The sequence below is a fragment of the Chamaea fasciata genome, unplaced genomic scaffold (assembly GCF_029207755.1).
Source record: "Chamaea fasciata isolate MVZ Bird 193981 ecotype frontalis unplaced genomic scaffold, bChaFas1.0.hap1 SCAF_14, whole genome shotgun sequence".
Classification (NCBI taxonomy): domain Eukaryota; kingdom Metazoa; phylum Chordata; class Aves; order Passeriformes; family Sylviidae; genus Chamaea; species Chamaea fasciata.
The window spans coordinates 3,614,728-3,640,888 of NW_027094099.1; the positions used below are offsets into that span (position 1 = coordinate 3,614,728).

Sequence of the window (26,161 nt, forward strand, 5' to 3'; positions counted from 1 at the left end):
AGGGAGTTAGGATTTCACATGTAAAGTGGGGGTGAAGGACCCATAGTTCCATCCCCTCCTACAATGACTCCAGCTGAGGCTCAGGGCACCAAGTCCACCTTTGCAATTCAGCAAGTTCCCAGACATGACAAACCACCATCTCAGGGAATGAACCACCACGGGAATGTGGTGGTTCCCCTGGGCTTGGCTGCAGGGTCTCCTTGGAGGAGCAGCAGAACTGATGACAGGGACAAGTGCTGTGGTTGGCACCAAGACAGGAGACCTCGTAAGCCACCCAAGAGCCACACTTGCAAAGCAGATGGACAAATCACAATGAATGAGGACTTTTTTTTCCATCTACACATTTCACCTGACATAATTTCATCCTATCTAGTCACTTGATCCAGCTTCTAAATTCAAACTTCAGTATTTTTAGTTACCTAAAAAAAGAAACAATGCTCACCCAGAAGAGCCTAGAAGCTCAAGCTGGAAGCATGAAACCCCAGCAGACCAATATTAAGTTACACCCTGGCAATTAGAGGGAAAATAAACACAGTTAACTCAGAGCCACGTGGAGCTTTGTGCATTAAAAACACCAATAGTGTTTTATTCAAAAAAATAAACAGCCTTGCTTTGAGTGAGAAAAATAGTCACATTAGATGACACTTGGCATGATAATGTGAGCCAGGAACAAGCCGTGCCTCAACAGCACAGGAGGGTGTGAATAATCTTCACAGAGGTGAGAGCCCCAGCTCCTCCCAAATGCCTGCTGAGCCATTCCCACTGACCTGTCCCCAGTGGCTGCTGGTGTTGAGTTGATCTTTGGTTCTTCTTGAAATTAGTTTATTTTCTGGTTTAACTTCTCTATCAGCCCATCTTATTTAAACTAACATCCTCTGAATTTTTTATTTTTTGAGCTCTCTAACTTTTTTCTAGGAGACTTTCTAGTCTGCAGCCAGCTAGGGCCCATCTTCTTTCCCTTGGCTCTACTCACTGTGAGAATAAAAGCCTCCTCTGTTCTCTTTGGACAGGTTTCCAGCACTTGTAGAATGGTTTATCTGGAAGCAACATTTCAGATTTTTCTATGCTGCAACTGACACGACAGACAGGGATGTATCTTCACTGCTGAAGGAGAGCAAAACTAAGAAAATTCTGCCTCCAACCCAAAGCAAGACAGAGCTCGGGCATTCTCCCCACCCTGCTACCCTTGACCTCTCAAGAAGCTCTGCCCTCCAACCTCTTCCTTCCACAGGACCACAGCAGCCAGAAGGGATTTCCAGTGGTCTCTGGTCCAGCCCTCAGCCAGCCTGGATCAGGTCATTGGCACTTTCTGCAGTCCAAAGTTAACTGTCCTCCAAAGATGGAGAGCCCACGCTTCCCTAGGGTCACTGGCTATCACTGAGCAATCACCTTTATCAAGTATGTTAGGGAGGGGCCTGTGCCCACCCAGGCTGTACTTTGGGCCCTGTTCACCTGTGGCTCCCCCTGGACAGCTGGCTCTCCATGTAGTGCTTGAGGTTGCCCACAGCACAGACAGGCACACAGACAAAACAATTTGTACTAATAATAACATTTTTGAGGTTATCCTTTCTCAATCCTGGTACGTTCTATCTCTCCTGTAGGCCATTCTGCTCTTGAAAACTCAGAACTGCAGAGGGCTGAACACCCTTTAATGCCCCTGTACCACGCTGGAAGGGGCAGGTGTCAGTGCACCTGCCTGGACACTATTCCTGGCCAGTGGAACACCAGCCTCCAACACACTGGATAAACACACACTGCACGGAACACCTGACCTTCCTTTTCCTGGCAAGCCCTTGTCTCCCCTCCCCATGATAAATGCATGCTTCAGAAATACATAAATGCTTAACACCTGCTTTGACACAGGCATGGGAAGGAATCCACACTGGGACTCTGTGCAGAGCCTACACTATTTCACCTGCTCCCCAAGGTGCAGCCCTGTGTCCCCTGCACAGGTTGGTGAGATCCAGCAGTCGTGGCTGGGATTTGAGCCAAAGGGGTCTGTAGTGTTTGTGGACTTCTCATCACATTCAATGCAGCAACATTTGTTTTCAGGCAGAAAACATCAGCCTGTGCCCGTGCCTTGCAGCAACACCATTTTTGCCCAGCCATGTTATGATTGCTGGGTGCCCGTGTCCTCTGCCAGACACCACAATGACTCCCCACTCATGCCGACACTCCCATGGGACAGGGAATATTCCCCATGGGAATTGAGGCCCTGCACATCACAGGGTGCAGATAGGAGAAACCTTTCCAAAAAAGCAGCCTCGGCCTCATTCAGACAGGGCGATGCCAAGGCTGGGAAGCAGCTGATGGATTCTGACAGATTTAGCACTCAAATCGAGGCCTCAGTTAAAAGAGCAGCTCCCCAGGCTGAGGTTCAGGGCCCGTCCTGCCCTGGGCCAGCCCGAAGCAGGGCCAAGCAGAGCTCGTCCAGGTCGCTCTCATCGTTCTCTTCAGGCTCACTGCTGAAGGTGGAGGGGCTGCTGCTGGGCAAGCTGTGGCCAGAGCCTGTGCTCAGGGATCCCTGCCCCTTCGGGTCTGTGCTCAGCACCAACGCATCTTGCAGGCACACGCTGCCTGTGCAGGCAGGAGCTCGCTGGGAGTCTGGCTGGGAGTCATTCCTCTGGCTGAAAAACTGTCTCAGCAGGGATTTGTGGAGGGTCACTTGCAGGCTTTCACAAGTCCTCTGTTTTGTGCTTGGCTGGATGTAATGCAAATCCAACTGCAGGACCACATCTGTCTGGAAGGGGAGAGCAAAGAAGGCAAAGTGAACGGGAGAATTAGATTGGAAACAGAGCTTTCCTACTGCTGCTGCCAAAAAAAAGCCTTGGCTGGCTGCTGTGCAGGCTCACAGCCCCATGCTGTGGCACGATGGAGCAACACTACTGCCAGAGAAAATGAGCTGTACATACTCATACAGCTCACAACGCTTGCAGGCCTCAGCCATGGATTCTGGATTTTAGGACTTCTCCTGGAATCAGGCCATGTGGGATCCCATCAGCTCCATCAGGGCACTGTCACTGTGAGCATCCCCCCTGGGATTTGGGCACAGGGGATCAGGAGAAGCTGCACCACAGCCAAGACTACTGCACTTGGGAGAGGAAAGCATGAACCACTTACAGCCCTGGAAGTGTTCAAGGCCAGGTTGGATGGGGCTTAGAGCACCCTGATCTAGTGGAAGGTCTCTCCACCCACGGCAGGGAGTGGAACGAGATTTAGTTCCACATGAGCTTTAAGGTCCCTTCCAGCCCAAATCATTCCAGGATTCTATGAACTAAAACACACCTCACACTGTAAAAGCCAACAGCTTTAACCAGCAGTGCTCCACAGGGATCTACTCACAGCCTAGCACTATTTTAGAATTTTATAGAATATGAAGAAATAAGAGAATAACCACATTCATTGCAGTCAAACCCCTGAAAACAGACCCCCAGCATAGCACTGTGCCTGAAACAGCTGTAAAGAGCAGGAACATGTATAATGGAACAAGATGATTCTGGCAGGCAATGCCTGGTCCAGGTCTCCTGTCTGCACTTAAAAACAATGCAGAACAACTGAGAAAGGTTAAGAAAAGACCTCCAAGAACAATCAAGAACTGAAAGCACTGCCATATGCTGAAGCACATCACATACAGACCAAGCAGAACTTGCTGTAGGCAGATCCAGACAGCAGCATGAGAGCAGCACTTGGTGTAAGATCCACTGGTTGTGTGTTAGGGGAAGAAGAAAAATCCAAGTATAAACAAGGTGCATACTGCTGTTTGAGGAAAGACAAGCCAGGAGACAAGCAATTCTGCTTCTCTCATGGTCTTTAAATAGTTTGAGGGTGTTTTGAAATGTGCCAAAGAGGCACAGCTTGGACCAGGCTTGGCAGTGTTACTCTGATGACTGGAGATCCTGGCCAGCCCATGAGCTCATCTCTCAGGCAAAGCACACAGCCTAGTGAGACATTCCTTCACCTGAAATAACTGGGCAGGTCTGACCTCCCCGTGGTTGATGGGGCAAAGAGCAGCCTCCCTGGCCAGGCAGCACAGAAAAATAGAACAATCCATGACCAGTGACGCCTCTCTCTGCTCCCAGCAGAGGCTGCTGTGGGTCAGCTTTGATAGGAAGGTCAGGCAGGGGAGAAAACACAAAAGCAAAGAGCATCCACACTCAGGTTCTGCAGCCTGATTGTAAACCAAAGATTTTGCTGAGGTGGAAAAGGTGAGGTGAAAGGACAGTGCTCTCCTATGGAAACATGCTGGGAGAGCTGGGTGTGTCCAGCCTGGAGAAGAATCCAAGATGACTTCAGAGCCCCTTTCAGTGTCTAAAGGGATCCAGGAGAGCTGGAGAGGGGCTTGGGACAAGGGGCTGGAGTAACAAGACAAGGGGGAATGGCTTCCCACTGCCAGAGGGCAGGGTTAGATCAGATATTGGGAAGCAATTCCTCCGTGTGAGGGTGGGAACGCCCTGGCACAGGTTGCCCAGAGAAGCTGTGGCTGCCCCATCCCTGGAAGTGTCCAAGGCCAAGTTGAATGGGGTTTGGAGCAACCTGGGATAGTGGAAGGTGTCCCTGCCTATGGAACGAGATGAGCTTTAAGGTCCCCCCTTTACCCCAAACCAGTCTGTAATTCTGTGATTCTGTAAATAGGGTGGCTTTTGCGCCTTGGAGATCAACAAGCTCCTCTTTGGTCTGGATGTGACACTGACACAGACAGGTGGTCAGAGAGGCATATCCAGCTCCAGCCACGCGGATGGGGACACCAGTTCCGTGAGAGTGCAGGAGAACTGTGGAAATTTGCACCTGGCTACTCTCTACCTGAATTTTCTGCAGTGCACAGAGCTGGAAGACACAGTCCAGCTCCTCCCGCTTGTACACAGAGGCGAGCAGAGTCTCCACATGGTCCAGACAGCTCTCCCTCTGGATGGCCATGTCATCCATCTCCTGGGTCAGGAAAACAAGAGGAAATGCAAGGAAATTTCAGCATCAGCATGAAGCACTGAGGCACAACTGCCCATCAAACGTGCTCAGGGCTTTGATTAACACATTGCCTGGTGGAAATGCTGTGTATCCTAATGGAAGCACTACAGAAAGCAACAGGAATGCAGAGGTTTTACACACATGCCTTGTGCATATCAACGAGAAGATCCTGAGTACATCTTACTGTGAAAAATGGGGTACAGTGGGATTTTCAGCAGAGAAGGAAGCAGCACCAGCTGTATCACAACCACCGGTAGTGCCAGCAGTGCGTCATGGAGGGAGCAAGTTTTCCAAAGCCACAGCTGGAAGCTCTGAGTTGTGCTGTGCTGATTTAGCCCCTCACCATCTACAGAACTGCCAATTCTTGCTGAGTTACTCAAATTTAAGCAAAACAGCACTGTGTCTATGAGATACTCTTCAGTACCAATTGAATTGTGGAGCCACTCATACCCCAGGATGAGACCTACAGAATTAAGGCCTTATGAAGTTATAATCATGGAATATTCTGAGTTGGAAGAAACCCACAAAAGTCATTGAGTTCAACTCCTTGCCCTGCAAAGACACCCCAGCAATTCCACCCTGTGTTTGAGAGCATTGTCCAAATGCTCCTGGGAGCTCTGGCAGCCTTGAGGCTGTGACCAAATCCTTCTTGCTTTCGGTTTGAGCCCTCCAGAATGGGTGACAGACCACAGTCTACCAGCCCCTTGCAGAAGGCTTCCCTTTGCCAGCCAGCTCTGGAAACCATCCTAGTGTGATCCTTAGCAGAAGTTGTGCTAGGCATGCTGGTGAAGGAGGCTGTTAGGGTATTTGGGGAGGTAGAAGTTGGAGAAGCCCTGGAAGCTCTTCCTGGCCTTCCCTGAACTGCTGCCTGCAAGCAGCCGAAGCGATTTGGTTCTGGCCAGCAGAGTATGAGGAAAAACATTGGATCCCAAATGCTGTCTGGGATCTGCAGGAACCAGGATCACCCCTGCATGCAAGGCTGGTGGAACAGGAGTAGAACCATGGATGATGCAGTGGATCACTGGAGGCTGAGGAAACATCATTTATCTCTGTGCAAGAGAAAGCCAAATCCATCTCTGCACTTGGCAGCTCATTACTGGAAAGATAAACTGGAGGGAGCTTGGGGAAGATCAGGCTAGTGAATGGAGACTAAACCTGGAGACCAAAGAGGCAGGAAGCAGATCAGCCAGATGCTGTTGACACAGGGCTTTGGCAGCATGGCTGCAGAAAGGAGGGCGTAGCCCTGCTGTATCCAGCCAGCTCCACGCTCCCGCACATGCTCTGACCTGCACTGCTGCCTCCAGCCCAGGGTCCAACAGCAGCAGGACGTGGAGCTGCTAGAGCGAGTCCAGAGGAGGCCACAGAGCTGCTCTGAGGGCTGGAGCCCCTCTGCTCTGGAGCCAGGCCGGGAGAGATGGGGATGTTCAGTTGGAGGAGAGGAGGCTCCAGGGAGACCCCAGGGCCCCTTCCAGGGCCTAAAGGGGCTCCAGGAGAGCTGGAGAGGGACTTGGGACAAAGACCTGGAGTGACAGGACAAGGGGGGAATGGCTTCCCATGCCCAGGCGGGGTTAAATTAGATTTAGGGAGAATGTCATCTCCCTGCAATTCAAAGCATGACTTACTTGCATGTTGGAAACAACTTTTTATAGATTTTAAGGCCCCGTAAAATCAGCATTTTTGCTTTTCTTGCATAAACACTACAATTGCCTTGCTCCTTCCTTTCATTACTTTGTCTGTGTTTTAGTTGGCACACTTTTTTTTCCATGAAGCATGGACCCAAAACTGAACCTAGTGTACCAGCAATAGCCAGGAGAGCCAGACAGGATCTCACACAAATCTCAGAGCTCTTGTTTGCAACCTTGCCAGAGTTTTGTGCCCTGTTTTTGTTGCTTCAGCTGTTTTGGGGTCTGACCAGAACTGGTTCTCCACTCACTCCCCATCCCATGCTGACACTACTTTTTATTCTTGCTCATGTTCAGGAACTTGCATCTGCTGAATAACAGCCTTGGCCTCGAATTGTACCAATTGTACCTTCAGTTATCCAAATCCTTCTAAAATCTGCTTTGTAACACCTTGCAGAGGCACTTGGTGCTATGGGACCTGTGTATTTAATAAGAACATCAGTGAAAATAAAAACCAATCCCACAGCCCTCATTTTCCAAAAAGCCCAAGCATATTCAATCACCCTCCAAGAAAGAGAGCTTTCTCTTAGTTTTAAGTGGAATTTCCTGTGTATCAGTGTGTATCCATGGCCTCCAGTCCTAGCACTGGGCACTACTGAGAAGAACTTGGATCCTTCCTCTTCGCACCCTCCCAGCAGGTATTTGTAGACCTGGATGAGTTCTTCCTGAGCCTGTCCTTCCACAGGACAAACAGCCCCAGCTCTCTAAGCTTTTCCCTACAGGGGACGTGCTTCAACCACTTCATCATCTCCGTGACCCTTTGCCAGAGTCTCTCCAGTATGTCAACGTCTCCCTTATGCTGAGGAGCTGGAATTGGACATAGATGGAGGATACACAATATCCACTGCCCTTGCCTCGTCCCCTGAGCTCATCACTTTGATGCAGAAAGCATCAGGTTATCAGGCATGGAGGCCCTTTGCAATCTATTTTAGCTGTTCCCAGTCACCTCCTTGTCCTTTCTGTTTAGGGGTTATTGGCTCTGTCACGTTCTCCGAGATCACAGTGAGGTTGACCCTCCTGGAGCTCCCCAAATCTTCATTCTCGCTCTCCTGGAAGGCAGGAGTGACACTGGCTTTTTTCCAGGATGCAGGAAGACCATGAGGAGGTGGAGAGTGTACTCACAGTCTCATCTCCAGCTTCCTCAGCAACTCATGGGTGCACCCATCGGGTCCTGGGTGTTTCTAAACGTCCAGTTGGTTTGGCGCTCCCCTGACCTCGTCCTGCTCCTCCTCCAAGTGTCTACCTCGCTCCAGACCTTCTGCTTTGTTTCAGGGCTCTGGGAGTCCTGAAATACTCGTAGAAGCCCTTCTTGTTGTCCCCAGATCCTGCTCCATGTGGGTTTGGCTTTCTGAGCCCCATCTCCATGGTCCTCTTACACTACCTGCCCCTGCTTCCACCTCTTGCACACCTTTTCATGTGTGAGCTCAGTTAGGAGCCCCCAGCAAATCCATGCAGGCCTCCTGATGCCTTTGCTCGACTCCCTGTTCATCAGGATGCTTGAAAATACATCAGCTCCCCAGGGCTGTGTCCCACACACACATGGTTCTCCAGCCTACTGACCTTCAAGACATTCACCTGGAGGAGCAGCCTGGTGTGCCTGCTTTAACAGGAGGGTTGGACTGCATGATCTGCAGAGATCCCCTCCAAACCCAAACATTCCATGACTCTGATCTCAAGGGATCAATTAAAGCCCTGACACCTGAGATTCAAAGCCTGTCAGCTGACAGCAACTCATTATCCACAAGTATCTGCAGTCTGCTAAATTCCCAGCCGCCACAGCCTCCTGTTCCACAAACTAAATCCCTACCATACTCCCCTTTATAATTTTTAGCTGTATAGGGAAAAATGGAGAAAAGGATTTTCTAAATTAATTTTTTAGACAATCCATAATTATTCATAAACCTTTCCCCATGATGGGATGTGTTTTTTAATGAAGATAGTGCCCAGGAATTGGCAAGGCCAGGTTTTAGCTGGCCCAGAAATAGGGATATTCTAAACAAATTGGGGGAAGGTTGATTGGCAAGGCCATTATGTCAAACAGTTTCAGATCAAGTGTCTGGAACACAAGGAGATCCAACATAAAGGTTCTTAAAAAGTAAGGATTCAAAGGGTATAGAGGAAAAAAAAATGGGAACACCTTGAGTCATACACTAGAGCAGCTTCTCCCTCTAAAGGCAGTGCTTGTCAGGTAAAAATGGAAGTCAGGCAAAACACAGGATAGGAGGGAATATGGGACATCTAAAGAAAATGGATCAGTGCTAGAAAATTCCATTGTAATCATTCCTGGCAAACCCACAGTAAGCCCATTTAAGTCCCTTTGATAACTAGAATGTGGAAAATGGTGGGAAAACTCCCATTTCCTACACTCCCCGTTTCCTCAATGAAACAGTTCTCTGGGATCAATCCCCAGGGCTTACAACCTCACATACAGCCTGGTGTGGTTGGCCTTCAGCCTCCAGCTCCTGCAGCTCAGCCATGCACGTGGGGTTTAGGGGGCCCCCAGCAGCCCTCAGCATCCCCCAGGAGCGCTGGCAGGATACTAGAGGGAGCCCAGTGCCCCCCATGGCATCTCAGGGATCCCACAGGGGTGGGGTGGCTGCTGTGATGTCTGAGGTGGGGCAGAAAGGACATGTTGCTGTCTGCAGACAGCACTGGAGCTCAGTGTGAGCCAGCTCCACCATGCACTAGGACAAAAGAGGGATCTGGCTGTACTGGGGTCCCTTTTTGTCTCCCTGATCCCCCTTGTGACAGCTCCAGAGGCAGGAGCAGGCAGCTGGGTCCCCCCTTCCCTCCAGTCGCTGACATGGGGCAAAGCACACAAATACAGGCTCACACACACAGACACAACTTTCATGCATGATGCTCACAAGGGGAAGCGATGCTGCAGCTTAGGAATCAGGAATCAGGGCAGGATCAGGCTCCAAACCTCCTGGATACACCACACTGCGTCAGTGACCCCAATGTGCTGAGGTGCAGTGTCCCTTCACGAGAAACAAGGGCCAAAAAATCCACCACAAATGAGCTATGCTTCAGCAGAAGGACTACAGAAAACAAGGAAGGTGGTTACAGAAAGGAGCAGCAAATTAAATCCGTAGAAGTGGCATGGAGACCATCAGTAAAGCCCACACTGGGCACTTGGTCTGTGAGGAAAGGTTTGAGAAAGTGTTCAAGGAAGCTGGTACAGCTCAGCTGGGAACGAATATATATTGCTGCATTAAGATATATTAGCACAGCAGGCTAAAGAAGACATAACTCAAAAAGCCAGACCTACTTTCTAACACAGAAAACAGAGTAGCTCTTGGCCTCAATCAGATTAAATGCAATAATTTAATCAGGCAGGCCAGAATCAATCTGAGGAAAAACTGGTTAAAGGCATCAAACTGCTGCCAAATCTTTTTTGTGATGCATGAGGAGCAAGGTAGGGAATCCACTGAGATGTGGAAGGAGCCTCAAAGAGGTGTATGCAGGGAAGGGGATCCTTTTTCACCTGGGATCAGCTATTCCCAGCCCTCAGGACTCAGCCCAACCACCCTCCCCACCTCTGACCTGGGGAAAGCAGCCCAGGAAGGGGCCTGGCCAGAGCACTCACGGCAAGCTGGTGGAGCAGGAGCTGGGGGTCAGTGATGTGGGCCAGGGGTGGCTGTGGCTTGGCACACACGAACATCAGGTTGGAGAAGAGCCGCAGGAAGTGGAGCTCCACCTGTGCCCCACATGGAAAGGTCACCGTTTTGCTCGGTAGCTCTGGAAAGGAAATTCAAGCACAATCAACTCCTTGGAGGGTCCTGTCAACACCTCCCTGCACAGCAGTGTCCCTCAGGGGCACAGGCACCCCCAAGTTCCCTCCTCTCCACACCCTGCATGGCTCACCTTGGCCATGTCCCCAGTGCTCAGTGGCCGCTCCCGAGGGACAGATGGGGTCCGTCAGGGACCGAGCTTCCTTTAGAGTGTGCTTGATCTCCATCACCTGCTTCCCAGTGACCAGGGGATCACGGCCAATGTCTGTGGGAAAGAGTTGGAAGCACAAGAATCACTCCAGGTTCCTTATTGATCTCCCTGCCTTTCAGGCCCTAGATGAATGTCTCCATGCTGCTCGCAGGCTACTGAAAGCTCCCATGGGGCATGGCCTGTGTTTTGGACTTTAGGGAAGAACGGTGGGCTGGCTGGAATGGGATGGGATAGGATGGGACGGGATGATGTGGAGCCACTCAGTCTCTTCTGTCTCTTCTGACCCCTGCCACTGAAGTGAGTGGTTTCTAGCTCCTTTTACCTTCTAACACATCCTCCAGCATGTGTGTAACCTTCTTCTCTTGCAAAATATGTTTCTTCAGGTATTTCATGAAGATCCCAGAGCTGAACTCTCCATCCTGCAATTCATAGGCTTCTGCATCTTCGCTCCTGCAAGAGTAAGGAAATTTCTTCAGAGTCCTTGCAGTTCTTCATTGGGCATGAAGTCCAAGGTGAGTCTGGGGTGGCCAACTCTATCCAGACTCTATTGGCTGGGTCTAAGTGAGCTTCTCAAGGAATAACACAAAGTGCTTTGGTTGTGCCCCAGAGAGGATGGGCAGGCCACAGGATGGGAAAAAGCAGTAGAAGAGAATGGGATAGGACAGCAGAGTCTCCTTTGCCAGCCCAGGAGGGTGATGAAGGTGAAAAGCCAGTGCAACCGGCACTAGACCACTAAATAACACCCAACATCTCAGGAGGCTTTGGGTGGGCTGCTCATGGGACATGCACCTGGGGTATCAGGCAGAACTGGTGACAGGAGCTGATGTCATCTTCACATGCAACTTGTAACTGAAGCATAGGCTGATGGCAGCAAGAAGGACAGAAGTGCCTGAACAGCAAACCCAGCAACGGAGGGTGAGAGCCAGATAGAGCATGAAAGAAGCCCCCTCCACCATCCTCCCCATGCATGAAAGATGAGAGGAGACAGGGCTGTACCAGAGTCTGGTCTCGTGTGAGGGTGTGGGGATGGTGAAGTCACTTACGTGGAATAGCCATAGACAGTGTTTCCCCGGGGCTCCAGTGGCTGCACCTGGGACAAGGCACATCCTGGGTTGTACCTGGAGAGGAGGCAAAGGCACAAGTCAATGTTGAGGACATCTGACAACTGGAGGGGACAAATCCCACACACTCCTCATGTCCATCTCTTAGGGACGACAGTAACATCAACTCTCACCTCGGATATAACCAGAGAGACTAAGGCGGGGAGTCCCCCAAGAACCCAAACCACAGGGAAAGGAGTAGGTATATCCAGCTGTGATTTATCTGCACTGGTAAGCTGCTCCCTGCCCTGAGCCTGAAGCTGTGGTACAACCTGGAGCTGTGAGTGCATGTCGCCACCTCCCTACAGAGGCTGGATTTTAACAACTCCAGGCAGCACCACAGTGCAAAGAACACACAAGTTCCCCGCGGCCCAATGGACAACTCACTCTCAAGAAGTCAGAGGTACACAGCACCATGGTTACGGCTCAATTGTCTTTGCTGGGGGTCTGGAACACCCCACGGGCTCTTCCAGACCATGCACACACTTTCACCTTGGGGAACCAAAGCAGATTATGGATGATACACCCCCAGATCTCCCTGAGAGACAGGATGAGGACACACACATGAGTCTCAAAGCCAAAAATTGCTCCTGGCACCTCAGTCCAGATGCAGCTGAATGAGCACAGCCCCTATATTATTTCCAAAATCAGGTAGATCCCTGATGACAGGATCTCATTTCCAACAAAAAAAGACATCTTGGTTGCACTGAATGGTTAAACCTTGCCCATCTGACTGCAGCCAGACTGACAGGTGGGGACAGGCTGCCTCCAGTTCACACCAGTGACTCGGAGCTGTTCCCAGTCACATGGCGACAAGAACCAGGCACAGAGGCAGAATTAGTCCATGTAATTCATGCGTGTCATTCATCCAATTCCAGTGTCCTGGGGCTGGAGCTGGCACACTAAGGAGAGCAGAAAGGACAGGGGTATTGCCAGCAGCCAGCATGTCACCTACTGCTGGTGGCATAGTCTGGACATGTTTAATGGTGGAATTCAACCGGCTTGTCTAAGTTGTCCTAAAGATGATCAGAAGAGAAAATGTGAGAAAGGAGACATGTTTCTAAATCTGAATATTGATTTATCTGCTCTTCAACTGCTCCTAATTTAATGCAGAAATCTTTGGTTCCAGGTCCAAGGATAAATCAGGGAGCTCCTGGAAAAGGCAATCACATCCGCCCAAAATCAGCATATAAATGTATGAGGCTACACACAGGCTCTGTGCTCTGATTCCTCCCCGGCTAAGGCTGAGCATCTGCTCCCACTTGGCAAAGGGAGATCTGTTTCTCACCACCCTGACATTTCTGATGCCAACACATGGGGTGAGGAGAAACTCTGGGTGAGCTCCCTGTTAGCACAGACACAGCTTCATGAATGAGCTGCTGACAGACCTGCAGCATCAGTCTGACCAGGAGGTGTTGGGACTGGTGTAGGGAAAGGTTGACTGGTGTAGGGAAAGGAGGCCCTGGGAGCTTTATCTTACACAGTGGTGTGAACACACAGAGCTATGAAATCCAGATGCCTTCCTGAGCTGAAATGGTGACTTCTCGAGAAAAAAATGAGCTCAGGAGAGAGCTCCTGCCCCCGCAAGATCAGGGTTAATAACATCCACTGCATGAAGTGCTATGCTTGCTGTGGAAAAGGGGAGGTGTGAACTTTGGGGAAGAAGGGAGAAAACCAGCTGCACGACTTTGCCTAAATATAACAGCAGATCTCACACTGCATCCTCTTCCAGAGCACCACTGAGACTCCACTGAGCAAAGGAACCAATGGCAATGCCAAGGAAGGAGACAGCACCTCAAAGGAAGACAGCAGCTCAAAGGAAGACAGACAGCAGCTCAAAAGCTGTTTTATAGATTGTTAACACTTGCACTGGTGGACCCTGTGCAGCCTCCATACTGCCTCCCCATCACACACCGCCCTCAGAGGCACACCAGCAGCCCAGAGCTGCACCAGTCCAGCTCCAGCAGAGTATCCATGAGAGCCAGGTGTTCCTGCTTGGCCGCAGGCCATCCCCTGCCTCTTATCATCCCGGAGAGGTGTGCCAGGGAAGCAACACACTCCGCTCTCAGCAGCCAGCAAGAAGGGAGAAAGGGGATGCACCACTCTGGGGAGTTCAAGGCAGCATCAAGGGACATCAAGCTCCTGCAGAGCTGTGGGACAAGTCCCAGCACAGCCAGCTTTAAGCTATTCAAAGCAAGCAGTCCCACAACTGCAGCTAAAAGGCATCAAAAATTTATCATCTCTCCAGGGGCTGGCAGCTCTCTCAGGGTATCAAAAGCCCTGTTGTCTTTCCAATTCTTAGGGCAGGAACCACAGCACAAAGAGAGAGATATTCTCACATTTGCTCTCCAGGTCTTTTCTGACCTGTAAATCTGCCTCAGGGGCACAACTAAATGAACTAATGACAGCTTCTACTGCAATAATCCACCCGCCTCTGCTGAAATTGGACAAGTAGTAATTTCCTGCAGCAGGACAGAAGTCTGCAGGCCATGGGAGGATGATGGGTTTTCCACAGAAAGTGGGAAAATGCTGATCTCTGACCTCAGCAGCAACAGCTTCACAACATGACCACTTCAGAAGGATTTAAGGCCAGTAAAAGACAAGTAGCGGGGCTTAAAATACTTTCCCTGTCATGTTCCACTTTTCTCACACATATTAACAAGAACACAGCCAGAAGAGAGGTGAACTGAACACTCCCAGCCTGAGCATGTGGGAAATATGGACCAGGAAAGCACACAATCAGCAAGATCAGGTCAGATGGGTCAGGCTTGAAACACAAAAGACAAACCCTGTGCTGAGTTTCAGCCAACAATGCCAGGCAACTTATGCCAGGTAGAGCCATCCCTCCACAGGCTTGAGGAAACCTGCCTGTATTTGCCAGGCTTCTTCACCTCAAGAAACCAAAGGAGGGTCTCCAGTCCCTTCTCTCCAGCAGGTCTCAGACCAGGCCTGATGTCCTCTGCACTAATACATGATTGACCCATCCCCCAGGACACCCTGCAGGACCTGACAATGTGATTGATTTTATGGCACAGATCAATAACCTCTGACAGAGGCTCAGCAGTACCACGGGGCACACGGCAACCACAGGAGCTGCCAAAATCCACAGCTGAGGATGACCACCCTCCCCCAGCCCTCAGAACACCCAGCCCAGATGAGGAAGGGGGAAGAGGCCCCTACCACTTCCTGCAGGTGTCCAGCAGGATGATGTTCAGGGCTGTCTGCTGCTGCTGCATCTTCTGGAGGATCCTCTGCACGCTGATGCAGTTCTCAGGGGCATACGGCTGTGGAGCATCAACAGGCACCATGTAGTTCCTCCCCAGATGTTCGTACCCATGGCCAGCGTAGTAGAATACAGCTGGGAACAGGGAGAGGAGAGGATGAATCAGGATGCAACCTGCAGGTCTGTAACCAACTCCCCATGGCCACGTCTCACCTCCTGTCCTGAAGGAATACTGCTGCAGGGCAGACCTAGACCAGTAGCTTCTATGGAGCTTGAGCTACACTGACCTCACAATTTCAACTTTTTCCCAATTTATTCCCTTCATCAGAGTTGGAAGCAGCCCCAAGACACTCTCCCGTACTTGTGGATTCCTGCCTTGTTTGTGTCCTGAAGGCCCTGGGTTTACAGGCTTCCAAACCCTCTGTGCTACAACATCCAGGCTCAGTACCTGCCAGGCGGAATTTCACCATTGTACAATGTTTACAATGTTTTGGCTGGTGCTCAGGTCTTTGAAGGAACAAGACAACAGAATGGATGGAAAATACATCAACAGCCATTAAAATGAGAAGCTCCTCAGTTTCTTAGTTTTGGAGAAGAGACTTATAACAGATTAGGTGATGGGAAACATTCTCAATTTCAAAGGTCTGCCTGTATTCACACACCTATAAGCTGGTGAAAAATTAGACACAGAGAGAGATGAGTTCTTCAGATGTCCAGAACAGGAGGATCATGGGCTTCAACAACCTCAAACCAGGCACCAGCCCTGTTAGGCAGGGGAAGAGTCAGACTCATGCAGATGCTGACGGGAAGCCCAAGACTGAACAAGAATTTTGAGTTTTACTCTTAAGCACATGAACCTGTAGTAATAGTTTCTGCCTTCCCAAGAGATGGGAACACAAGAGCCATCCTGGTGGGAAGCCAGCACTGGGGAGCTTGGCATGGCCTAAGCTGGGGCTCCTCTCCAAGCCCTGTGTTCAGCGCAGGGCTGGCACGGGGATCCCCAGGCAGGCTGGAGCTTCTGAAAAGGAAGCTGCACAGTGGCTGGCTACCCCTCCCAGGAACCAATGACACTGCCTGCAGGCTGTGAAAGCCAACTTGAGGAATTGAAATGGGTTAAAAATAGCTCTGCGAGGTGACGCGGAGTGCTGTGCAACTGGGGGACAGTGAAGAGTGAGAGGTCAGAAATGGAAAGAAGCAGCTAAGAGCCAACAGCAGGAGAAATTCTTCACTCGGACTCAGTGCCAAAGCCCACACCTCAGTGAATAACCTCTCCTCTATTCTTCCTCCACTGTTCCTGCCCCTGGACTTGGCAGGACACTCACTTTGGTCTGATTCTGAAAGGATGCAATAACAGGGGCAGAAGCTGAAGGGCTGAAAGCATGATCTCATCATGTGGAAAGTGGAAAACATGATCTCATAGTCAGAAAGACCTTGAGTCACCTTTGGTTTCTATTCTCAGGGGACAATGGAAAATTTCTCAAATGGCCATTTTCACAGGTGCCATGAGATTTGGGTTCCTCTTCTTGCGGATCGCCAGCCAGAGACAGCAGGCTCTGATTTGCAGAAGCTTTAAACTTTCATAACTTGCAAACCAAAGCCACAAAACCCTCCCCTAAGAGGAGAGCAGGAAGCCGTCTAGAAAAATTAGATGCAGGTTGGCGCCCTTGAGCCACTGAGTGTAGCCCTGGTTCATGCCTAAGATGTTTTGGTTTTCTAAAATTCTTTTCCCAGGGAATTTTCTGTAAACAAGAGAAGTGTTTTTGTAACTACTATGTTTACATTCTTTTCCCTAGGAGGGACTTCTTGATGTCCCTCTGGTCTGACAAATGCAATTGAAGAAGTTCATCTTCTTGTCACCAATCAAATTGGTCTATGTAAAAAAAGTATATAAAGGAGACACATCCCAAAACAGAAGAGTCATTTTCAGCCTTCTGAAGTCGGAGTCTTGTGCCGTTGTAATAAACAACAGCATCAACTGAGCACTGGTGGCTTTTGTCCCTCTGCCTGTACATGCAAGGGAAGTGATGACATCTCTTACTAGGCAGCACCACTGAGGCTTGGAAAAAAAAGGAAATATAACAGGAAAGCCCACAATGAATGATTAAATCCTTAAATCTTCTAACTTTTGAGGTCTTGTTGGGTACCTGAATGTACCACCAAGTGCTCCCTATGCTACATAAACCACAAAGACTGGTGTTCAAATCAAAAAAAGTGAGTTTCACATCACCTGAGCAACTTCTCCAACATCTCCTGGACTGAATCTCTCCTCCTGAAGAGGAAAGTCAACAATTTGCCCAGAGAAGGAAAGGGATGTTTTATTCTGAGTTCTTCCCACATTGTATGAGTCAGAACTGCTCATCACAGAAAAACTTCTGAGTACCAAAATAAAAAGGGGAAGCTCTAAGCATTGCTTAAAATGCAAGAAATGTCAGCATGAGGCTTAATAAAGGCATGACTCCATATTCCTAGTATTCCACTCACAATTTTCTGCTCTCGTAGCATTTCCAACGTAATTTTTTTTTGATTTGTGACTTTTTAAGATGCTCAAAATAACATCCACGGGGATTCCTCATTTGCCTGAGGGTGGAATAATTTAATCACTTGGAGCATGTTTGGGCCCTTCAAATATTCTATGCAGCTTTTCTGAGATAAGATCTGGAGGAAAAGCAGCCCAATAACCCACCACCTCCATACAGTGAATTGAAGAAACCTTTGGATTACAGAATCATTAGGATTGGAAAAGACCCCCAAGATCATGAAGTCCAACCTTGGACTGAACCTCACTAAGCCACATCATGCTGTGCCACATCCACTTGTTTTTTGAACACTTCAGGATCCAGGCCTGGGAGCTGCACTGGGATGGTCTGGAGATGTGGAAGAAAGTCTCACAAAAACCTACACTTCCTGGAAGGACAGTCAGAGAGATCAAAAAGCCCAACTGCTCTCATCAGCATAGACCATACAACAAGGAGCGATAAGCACCAACCCATGGAGGTTCATGTTCACCAGTCAGCCCTCTCCTCCCTCTGCATGTCTACACAAAGCTCTCCTGACTTCAGCTCTGCTGGTTACTACACAGGAGGTGGCACCTCCAGATTCCTCAAGCAAGAACACTGGGATGCCACAGGAGCGTGTCCAACACACACATGGATGTACAGGACTGGCTGTCACAGGCACCTCTGGGGTCTTTAACAGGTTGGTCCTGGAGCTGCTATCTCACCACAACTGGGGCACTCAGTAGGCACCCTGAATTAACGTCCCACCATTAAATTAGGATTCCAGCGAACGTGGCAAGAATCTTGAACTCAATCACTGCTGGATCCAGCCCACACTGGGGTTCACTGTCTTCAAAGAATAGAACACCACTCAGCCTGCAGAGCTGCTAAGAAAACCTCAACCTAAGCAGGCGTTGCCTCACAAATACTCAACTCAGCTGTTAATGTTTTCCCTGACAGCACACAACATCAATTTTGTCAGGATCAGAGACCATGAATACAGAGAAGCTCTAGAAGTTTAAATAAGGCATGACAGTATGAAAGGTTTTCTGTTTCCAAGCATTTTTTTTTCTCTCCAGTGCTTAGGAAGGACCATGGATAAAATGCCATTTGGACCTCACATGCCATGGATAGAGGGTAAGAATAGCAGCTGGGATGACTCTGGCCTGGGAGAGAAGGTAAAGCCTGGGATACAAGAGGATTTCAGAGAGCAACTACAAAAGGAAGCTGCAGGTGAAGTCATGGGAATACACTGTCATAGGTGATGCACTCATAGTGCCAGGACTGTGCATGGCCCTTCCTACCGGCTCAGCTTCTCCTGATGAGTCACTGCTTCCCAGAACAAGGTGGTTGTGCAGCATTTACCTCGTGGCCAGGTCCCCATCCATTGCACAACCTTCAAAACTCATGCTGAATGCTAGCCTGAAGTCAGCCCACACTGACTTTCACTGTCTGGGTGGCACCCAGCTGGCATGTAAGCCTCACACTGAGGTTTGGAAGCAAAAAAATAAAAACCACCTGCACGGTGTTTTCAGGCTATCTGTCAGGCTGGGACAATCTCAGGGACCCCAAAGATGCTACTTTCACCACGAAATCTGAACACCTGTAATCCACAAGATCTGGTTGGGTCTCTGGTTGACGAACACTTCCTTACTGAGCACAGTGCACAATTAAGCACAAAGCCCAACCTCAAAGCCACCTGCAGCTGGGAATGCTCTTCTGCAAAAGGGTTGTCAGGGGCCCAAATTAGACCTTCGGGAAAGAGAAACAAGGAAATCATGACCAGATGCAGCAGTCAGGGCTCAAATGGAGCTCCCGTCCTCACACATGAGTGGGGGGCTGGGAGGGGAATCAGTCAGTCTCCTCAATTCTTTTATCTAAGGAAAAAATCAGAACCCCCTTTTCCCATTCACTATTGGAAGCACTGGCTCCCCAAAAACTCAGTGTGAGCCAATGCTGTTGGGACTAGAAGTGAGCCATGTGTTGGAGAAACATCCACTTCACCTGACTATAACCTGCCAAAACTTAACTACACTTATTCAAGGGCTCCTGCCAAGCCTGGTACTGATGCCGGTCTCCCCTGAGACAGCAACGTTCAATTTCTTCTCTTTTAATTCAATAACTGTCCAGAAAATTGCCTAACCCCTACTCAGCACGGGCAGGTGGCCGAGCTGGCTTGGCCTTACCATAGACTCCCTTCCCCAGGAGCTGCAGGAACCGACTGACCGCTGTTGCCATCTCAGCCTTGTTCAGATCCAGCAGGGAGACAACCTGGAAGCCCAGATGTTTCAGAAGACGACTCAGCTCAAACACATCCCTCACTGGAGCCATGAGGTTGGGGTGATGCTGGTAGCGGTTGTTGCCCACTAAAAGTGCTATTTTGCCTGTAGCTAAAACAAACACCAAGTGAAAAAGCTGAAAATGCTCAGTGGGAGGCAAGATCTCACCTCCTCCTGTTTAAGTCAGGATATGGGCCATCTAAGGGAAGAGGCAGCAAGGATAGACCCTAGGCTGCTGCAAGCCTGGAGCACTCAACACTTTGACAAAATACACAGTCATTTTGACAGAAGGGCTTGAAAAGTTTTCACTTGACAACCAAGAGCCAGGCTGAGGTGTCCTTTCCCTCACAGGGCTGAAGGAGAGAAACTGATGGCTCCCGCTTTGATTTTATCCCCACCTCCCACTGTAAAAAAAATGGGATTTACATTGCTCAGCGGTGGTGGGAGCAAGGAACTTTGCCCTGCTCTGAGGAGGTATTTCAAGTAGGGATAAGTTGCCATTTGGACACTCTTAAAATCATTTCACAGGCACAGAGCTTAAGACTCAGTTACTCATTAGGAATAATCTTACTCCACTTGCTGAAAAAGATCAGGGCTTGGCAGAGGATGGAACTCATGCTGTGCAGCTCTAATCCAAAAGTGCAGAGCCTGTGGCAATGTGGTCATAAAGGCTTTTCTCTGCAGAGAAAGCACTCCCATTCCTTGTCCTTCCATCCACCCTGGAGCCTGGCTTTTAATTAAGGGAATAATTGCTCAGGAGGAAAAGATGATAATACTCACCAAAAAACTTTCCAGAGCCACACGTACCTGGGAAAGAAAGGGGGAAATTATAAGCCTGGGTTCAGTGAGCCTGGGCCCAGCACCCAGTGCCAGGTCTGAATTCTGCTCTAATATCCCCAACAATGCACAGCTGGATCAAACACACAGAGGATCTGCACAACCAACATTCCTCAAGCAACTCCTTCATAGCCTGACTACTAACCTTGAAGACACTGGTCTGATGTTAGGAGGATTTATGAAATCTAGCCTGATTTATGATATCCTGAGCAGCTGGGAAGCAAAGCCTGGAGAAGTGGCAGACCAGGGAAGGAAGGTCAACATGGAAAAGCTCACACCTGATGTGATTCACCTGCTACCTCGCTGCAGCAAAAGCAAGCACAATGACTCAAGGTCAACAAAAGCTCCAAAACAGAGTTTCTCCCCAGAAATGTCCAGTGCAGAGAAAGTTGCCCTATTTGCTTTTGATTGCAATAACATTCCCGGAGTTTTTCATCTCCCTGTTCTGCCTTTCCCTGTTGTTTTAGCAGTTCCGGCTCAGAAAAGCCACTCACTTTGGTCCACAAGCTCTCCTGCCTTGGTACTTCCAGCCTCTTAAAATCATTATTACCCTAACAGCTCCAGCTTTTCCTAGTTCCATCAGAAACAAATTTTATAATCCAGCCCAGGAGAAAATTCTAGAACCCTACATGCTGTAAAAGAAGAAATTAAGGATAAATTGCATAAATCTCATGGGTCTTCAAGACCTTTAGCCTCTGAACCAGTGCTGCTGATGCACAAGAGATGCCTGAAAAGCTGCACTCATCCTTTTCCACCTCTGACAGAGGCACCTGTAGAAGTTCCCCAGCAGTAACACATTGAACTCAACCCAACCTGGTGTCCTTTTCTCACTGTCTGTCTCCCCAGGATGTGTCTCCCCAGCTGTGAGGAGGCAGGCAGAGTGTTTCCTGGATACACAAGACCAATTTGCACTTTGGAGAAATTTTAAAGCCAGCCTAAAAGGCAGGATAAGAAGCTTATGGCATAGAAAAATCTCTAGGTGGAGTAAAGAGCCAGCAAAGTCAGCCTGAGCTATTCCTGCCTCACATAAGGTAAAGGCAGAGGGCCAAAGCAGCCAGAGGTGGAGCATGCCTGAAGCTGTGGGAACACATTCTCTCCCTGGGATCCATCATTCACACAGCATCAGCCCTGAGCTGCCAGCCCAAGGGGCCTGAACCTTCCCAAATAAACACCATCCTCTCCAGCTCTGTATCCGAGCACATCCCTTCACGTCATTGAGACTGGAAATGAGTATGGCCACAGGAGCCCGCTGTGATTTGGCCTGGAACTGTGAAAGCAGCACCTTGGCATGGCAAGAAAACGGCAGAGAGCAGCTGAGAGCACTGAGCCTGCCCTTACACAGCAGGTGTCAGACACACTACAGGGCCCAGCAGCTGCCCACCTGTGGGACAGCACATCACTGCATTTAGGGGGTTCTCCAGCTGCTGCTCCCTTTGCTCCCTTAGAGCCCCAGTATCAAGGAATCCTGCTTATCATGGTCCTTGTTCACCAGCTCAGCACCTCCAGAGAGCATCAAATTCCTCTGACCCCTCAAATTACCTCTCACACCAGGTGATTTGCAGCAAAGTGATGTGGGCTGGCTCTGCTCACCAATGTGAACATTCACGGCGTCGGTCCAATGCTCTCCATGCCTGTTGGAGGCACAGCAGAGGTACGTGCCAGAGTCACTGACCTTGGTGTGGGTGATCTAGGCAGATCAAAAGTTAAATCACATTATTTATGGTGAAAGTTTGAAGCACCCTGCCAAGATGTGCTGAAGGCACTCATGTTCATGGAATAAAAAGTATTTTTCCTGCTGTTTGCAGAGACTTTGCCTCACAAAGAATCAGGACAGGGACAAGAACCAGAGCAGTACCAGCTGGCAAAGATTCTGGTTGTCTAGCCCAGGATCCTTCTCAGAGAGGGACTAAGGCCATCACTGAGTCTGGGTGGCCATTGCTCTGCCTATTCAAGCCCTGAACACCTCCAAGCATGTTGCTGCCTTTCTGGCTCCAGCACAGCACCACCCACCTCCGAAAATAACCACTTCTTAGTGCTCAGACTGAACTTTCCCATCAGAATTGCAATCTAAGGCCACCATGTAATACTGTCTAAGACCATCTGTAATACCATTGACCACTACTGAGAAGAGACTTGACGTCTTGTCCTTGTGCCCTTCAGGTGATGCCCAGGAAAGAACTCTCCTTTCTTGATTCAAGAAGACATCACTGGTTTACACTCAGCCAGAGACACAAAACAAAGCCAGCCCCTCTACTGCCTTCCTGACTCTTTTCTGTCAGGACCAACCACATTTCCTTCTAGGTCTCCAGGAGGCAGACATCATTCCTGCAGCTCCATCAATCCACAGCCCCCTCTACACACAGACAGTAACTGTTCTCATGTCTCTGCATAAAAGGGTACAAGGGATGTGCTGAGAGCCCTTGATGCATCTATGGATTGGTTACCTCTTAGAGGAATACCCACAACTTTGAAAGAAGTCCATAAAAGATATTCCCCCTTCACACAGAGTCATTCAGCCAGCGACCAAAGCAGTGGGATGATACATGGAGGGCTTTCCCACAACCCTGCAATCAGCTTCTTCCATTGCTCACCTCAGCACCCAAAGCTCCTGTACTATCCCCAGAAAACCTTACCCAGAGTTTTCTTCTCTTCTGCTGCTCCAGCAGGTTCCCATTGCGGTACCACTGGTAGCTGGGGGCTGGGACCCCCATGGCAGCACACTGCAGCTGCAGCGGCTGCCCCACCTCCACCCGCTGCTCGCTGGGGTTGAGGACAATGACTGGTTCTCCTTGCCACAGCCGAGGGGGCAGACCTGCAAGGCAGCAAGACAAAATTGGTCCTCCCTCCATGGGAACAGCAAACAACACTATTTTCGACTATCAGTACCACCCCTTTCTCCTTGGGGAGCAGAAAAACCTTGGGAGTAATGCCGATGATAGTAAAGGCCACACCAAAGCTCTGCCTCTGGCTTCCCAAACCTGATCCTCGCCCTTTCCTGACAAAGGTGCAGTCAACATTCTAAGGTAAACCACACCCCAAGTTATTTTTGGTCAGCTTTGAAGAAGCCAGATGGTTTCTTCCAGTCCCAATATCCAGAATAACTCTGGGAAACCCACAGCAAGCATGAGGTGCAGGTGCATGTGGACAGGACTTGGAGCAACCTGGTCTAGTGAAAGGTGTCCCTGCCCATGGCAAGGGGTGGAACAAGATGAGCTTCAAGGCCCCTTCCAACCCAAACCATTCTGTGATTCCATAATACATAAAGAAAGTAAAAGACAGCCTTGTACCTCTGGCAACACACTGATGGACCTCTACCTTCACCCAGTCGGAGAAGACAGCATTTCTGTGGAGGTCATTGACTCTGCAGGTGTACAGCTGGGTCTGCTTTGCAATGATGGGCAAGTCTTGGTTGGTTGCTCCAGGAATCAGGCGGCAGTCAGACTAAAGGGAAAACAAAGGCAGTGGGGAGCAATTCCCTCCTCACTGCTGGCAGTAGAAGGCACTAGGAAGCCCCTTGTAAGAGCAACAAAAGTGGAAACCCCTGGTTTCCTCCCTTCCTTCAGTTCCCACACCGTGTGCAAGGACCCAGCCTGGTGCCTTACACAGGGCCACCCCATCCTTACCTGGTACTGACAAAACCACTGGTACTGCAGTGAGGTGCGTCCCTGAGCTCGGCACCGCAGTGTGAAGGAGTATCCCACCGGGACAGAGACGGAGACTGGTTGCTCGGTTATGGCAATGGCTGTGGAGAAACAGCATGCGGAGGTGGGAGCAACACCGCAGTCACAGCCCAGCATCTCACTCTCACCCAGTGGCCAAGCACGGTGGGCTTCAAGAGGGACACCCATCCCAGCAGGCAGGGAAGATTGGAAGAACAGGGATGCTCTAGCTCAGAGAACGTAGGGAAGGATGGATGGTGGGTGTGTAGGTGGATGGACAAGAGGATGGGTGGATGGATGACATGGGGCTCTTCTGGGTAGTCTCGCAAGTGCCTGGGGGCTGGCACGGTCACTCTGCCCCGTGGCCACTCACCTTCCTGCATCGCTTCTCCGGCGGCTCCTCCCCGGCCTGGGCGGCCGCCGGCCGGGCCCGCGGCGGTTCCTCTCCCCGGGACGCGGAGGCGGCACCTGCGGCAAGGGACGGCGGCGCTGGGGCGGGTCGGGCCCGGACAAGGGGCCGCTCACCCGGCGCGGCGGCCCATGGCGGGCTGGGGGCTGCGGCGCCGGGCCGGAGCCTGCCCTCGGCTGCCGCCGGCCCCGCGGCCCCGCACTTCCGCGCTCCCGGCCCGCCCCGCGCCCGCCGGCACCGGGGGCGGCGCCGCCACGCCACGGCACGGCACGGACCGGACCGGCTCCGCATGGCCCGGCACGGAACGGCACGGCACGGACCGGACCGGCTCCGCATGGCCCGGCACGGAACGGCACGGCACGGACCGGACCGGCTCCGCATGGCCCGGCACGGAACGGCACGGCACGGACCGGACCGGCTCCGCATGGCCCGGCACGGAACGGCACGGCACGGACCGGACCGGCTCCGCATGGCCCGGCACGGAACGGCACGGCACGGACCGGACCGGCTCCGCATGGCCCGGCACGGAACGGCACGGCACGGACCGGACCGGCTCCGCATGGCCCGGCACGGAACGGCACGGCACGGACCGGCTCCGCATGGCCCGGCACGGAACGGCACGGCACGGACCGGACCGGCTACGCATGGCCCGGCACGGCTCCACATGGCACGACACGGACCGGCTCCGCATGTCTGGCCCGCTCCGACGGGGACCCTGCAGAACGCGCCCCTCGCCAGGATGCCAAGGCTGCCCGCACCCCCGTGCCCATGAGTGACCTCTCCCCCTCCCCAGGGGTGTCGTCACGCCCACCCCCACTGGTGACCTCGCCCCCCTCCCAACCGTCCCTCCTTCCCGTGGTGTCCCCCTCCCACACTCCTTACAGGTGACCTGTCCACCCCCACTGCTGACCTCACCCTCATTCACACGGGGGTCCTTCCCTCCTCCCTACAGTATGTCGTCCCATGTCCCCACCCCCCCCCGTTATTTGTCCATATCCCACAAATATCCTCACCCCCCTCCCCACGCATGTTTTCATCCCCGTCCCCACTGGTGACCTTACCCAATCTCCACAGTAGTCCTTGCCCCTTTGCCAGAGATGTCCTGGTCCTCAAGTGGTGACCTCAACTACTTACCAGGAGTGTCCTCCCCCCCTCCCCATAATGCCCCCTCCACTCTTTACAGGTGTACCTGTCCCTCTCCTCACAGATGTCCTCCCCTCCTCCCCACACTTATGGGTATACACACCTTGTGGGTACACTTGCCCATATATCCCCACGGGTGTCCTCACCTCCTTCCCCACTAGTGTCCTCCACCTCATCCCCACAGTCATCTTCTCCCACATCCTCAGTGGTGTCCTCACCGTGTCCGTCCAGGTGTCCTTGTCCATCTCCCCATGATCACCCACGCTCTCATCCCCACAGCCACTGTTGCCCCCTGCCCACACCCACCATGCCCACGGCCCTCACCCCCCCAGGCTCCACGGCTGCACTCATGTCTCTCCTGAGGACCACGACCTGAAAGATTCATGGTGGAGCCAGCACTGCCAGGGGTGGGAGAACCCCATTCCTC

The 26,161-nt window shown here is 51.0% G+C and overlaps 1 protein-coding gene across 3 annotated transcripts; it reads right to left on the reverse strand.

Moving 5' to 3' along the window:
- Window positions 1-547: 547 nt before the first annotated feature.
- LOC136296916 (mucosa-associated lymphoid tissue lymphoma translocation protein 1 homolog) lies at window positions 548-24,634 on the reverse strand. Of its 3 annotated transcripts, none has more exons than XM_066196454.1 (14): window positions 24,556-24,634; window positions 24,147-24,265; window positions 23,811-23,964; window positions 23,157-23,335; window positions 22,114-22,210; window positions 20,467-20,493; window positions 19,594-19,797; window positions 14,870-15,047; window positions 11,633-11,707; window positions 10,912-11,039; window positions 10,512-10,643; window positions 10,234-10,385; window positions 4,801-4,926; window positions 548-2,740 (listed from the first exon to the last, which is right to left on the reverse strand). In XM_066196454.1, exons 1-14 carry the CDS (start codon window positions 24,563-24,565, stop codon window positions 2,378-2,380), a joined length of 1,944 nt encoding a protein of 647 aa, XP_066052551.1. In that variant the 5' UTR covers window positions 24,566-24,634; the 3' UTR covers window positions 548-2,377. The 3 variants fall into 3 exon arrangements, with proteins under 3 accessions (XP_066052551.1, XP_066052550.1, XP_066052552.1); XM_066196453.1 differs by having other exon boundaries at window positions 22,063-22,210; XM_066196455.1 differs by lacking the exon at window positions 4,801-4,926 and having other exon boundaries at window positions 22,063-22,210.
- Between the last annotated feature and the right edge of the window lie 1,527 nt (window positions 24,635-26,161).

Bases quoted from the DNA above. Each gene is read 5' to 3' on its own strand.
- LOC136296916 (XM_066196453.1), bottom strand. The intron at 15,048-19,593 runs GTAAGGCCAAGC...CCCTGTTCCCAG, and splicing joins CCTGGGGAAGGGAGTCTATG to CTGTATTCTACTACGCTGGC. The intron at 10,386-10,511 runs GTGAGCCATGCA...TTTCCTTTCCAG, and splicing joins GCACTGGGGACATGGCCAAG to AGCTACCGAGCAAAACGGTG.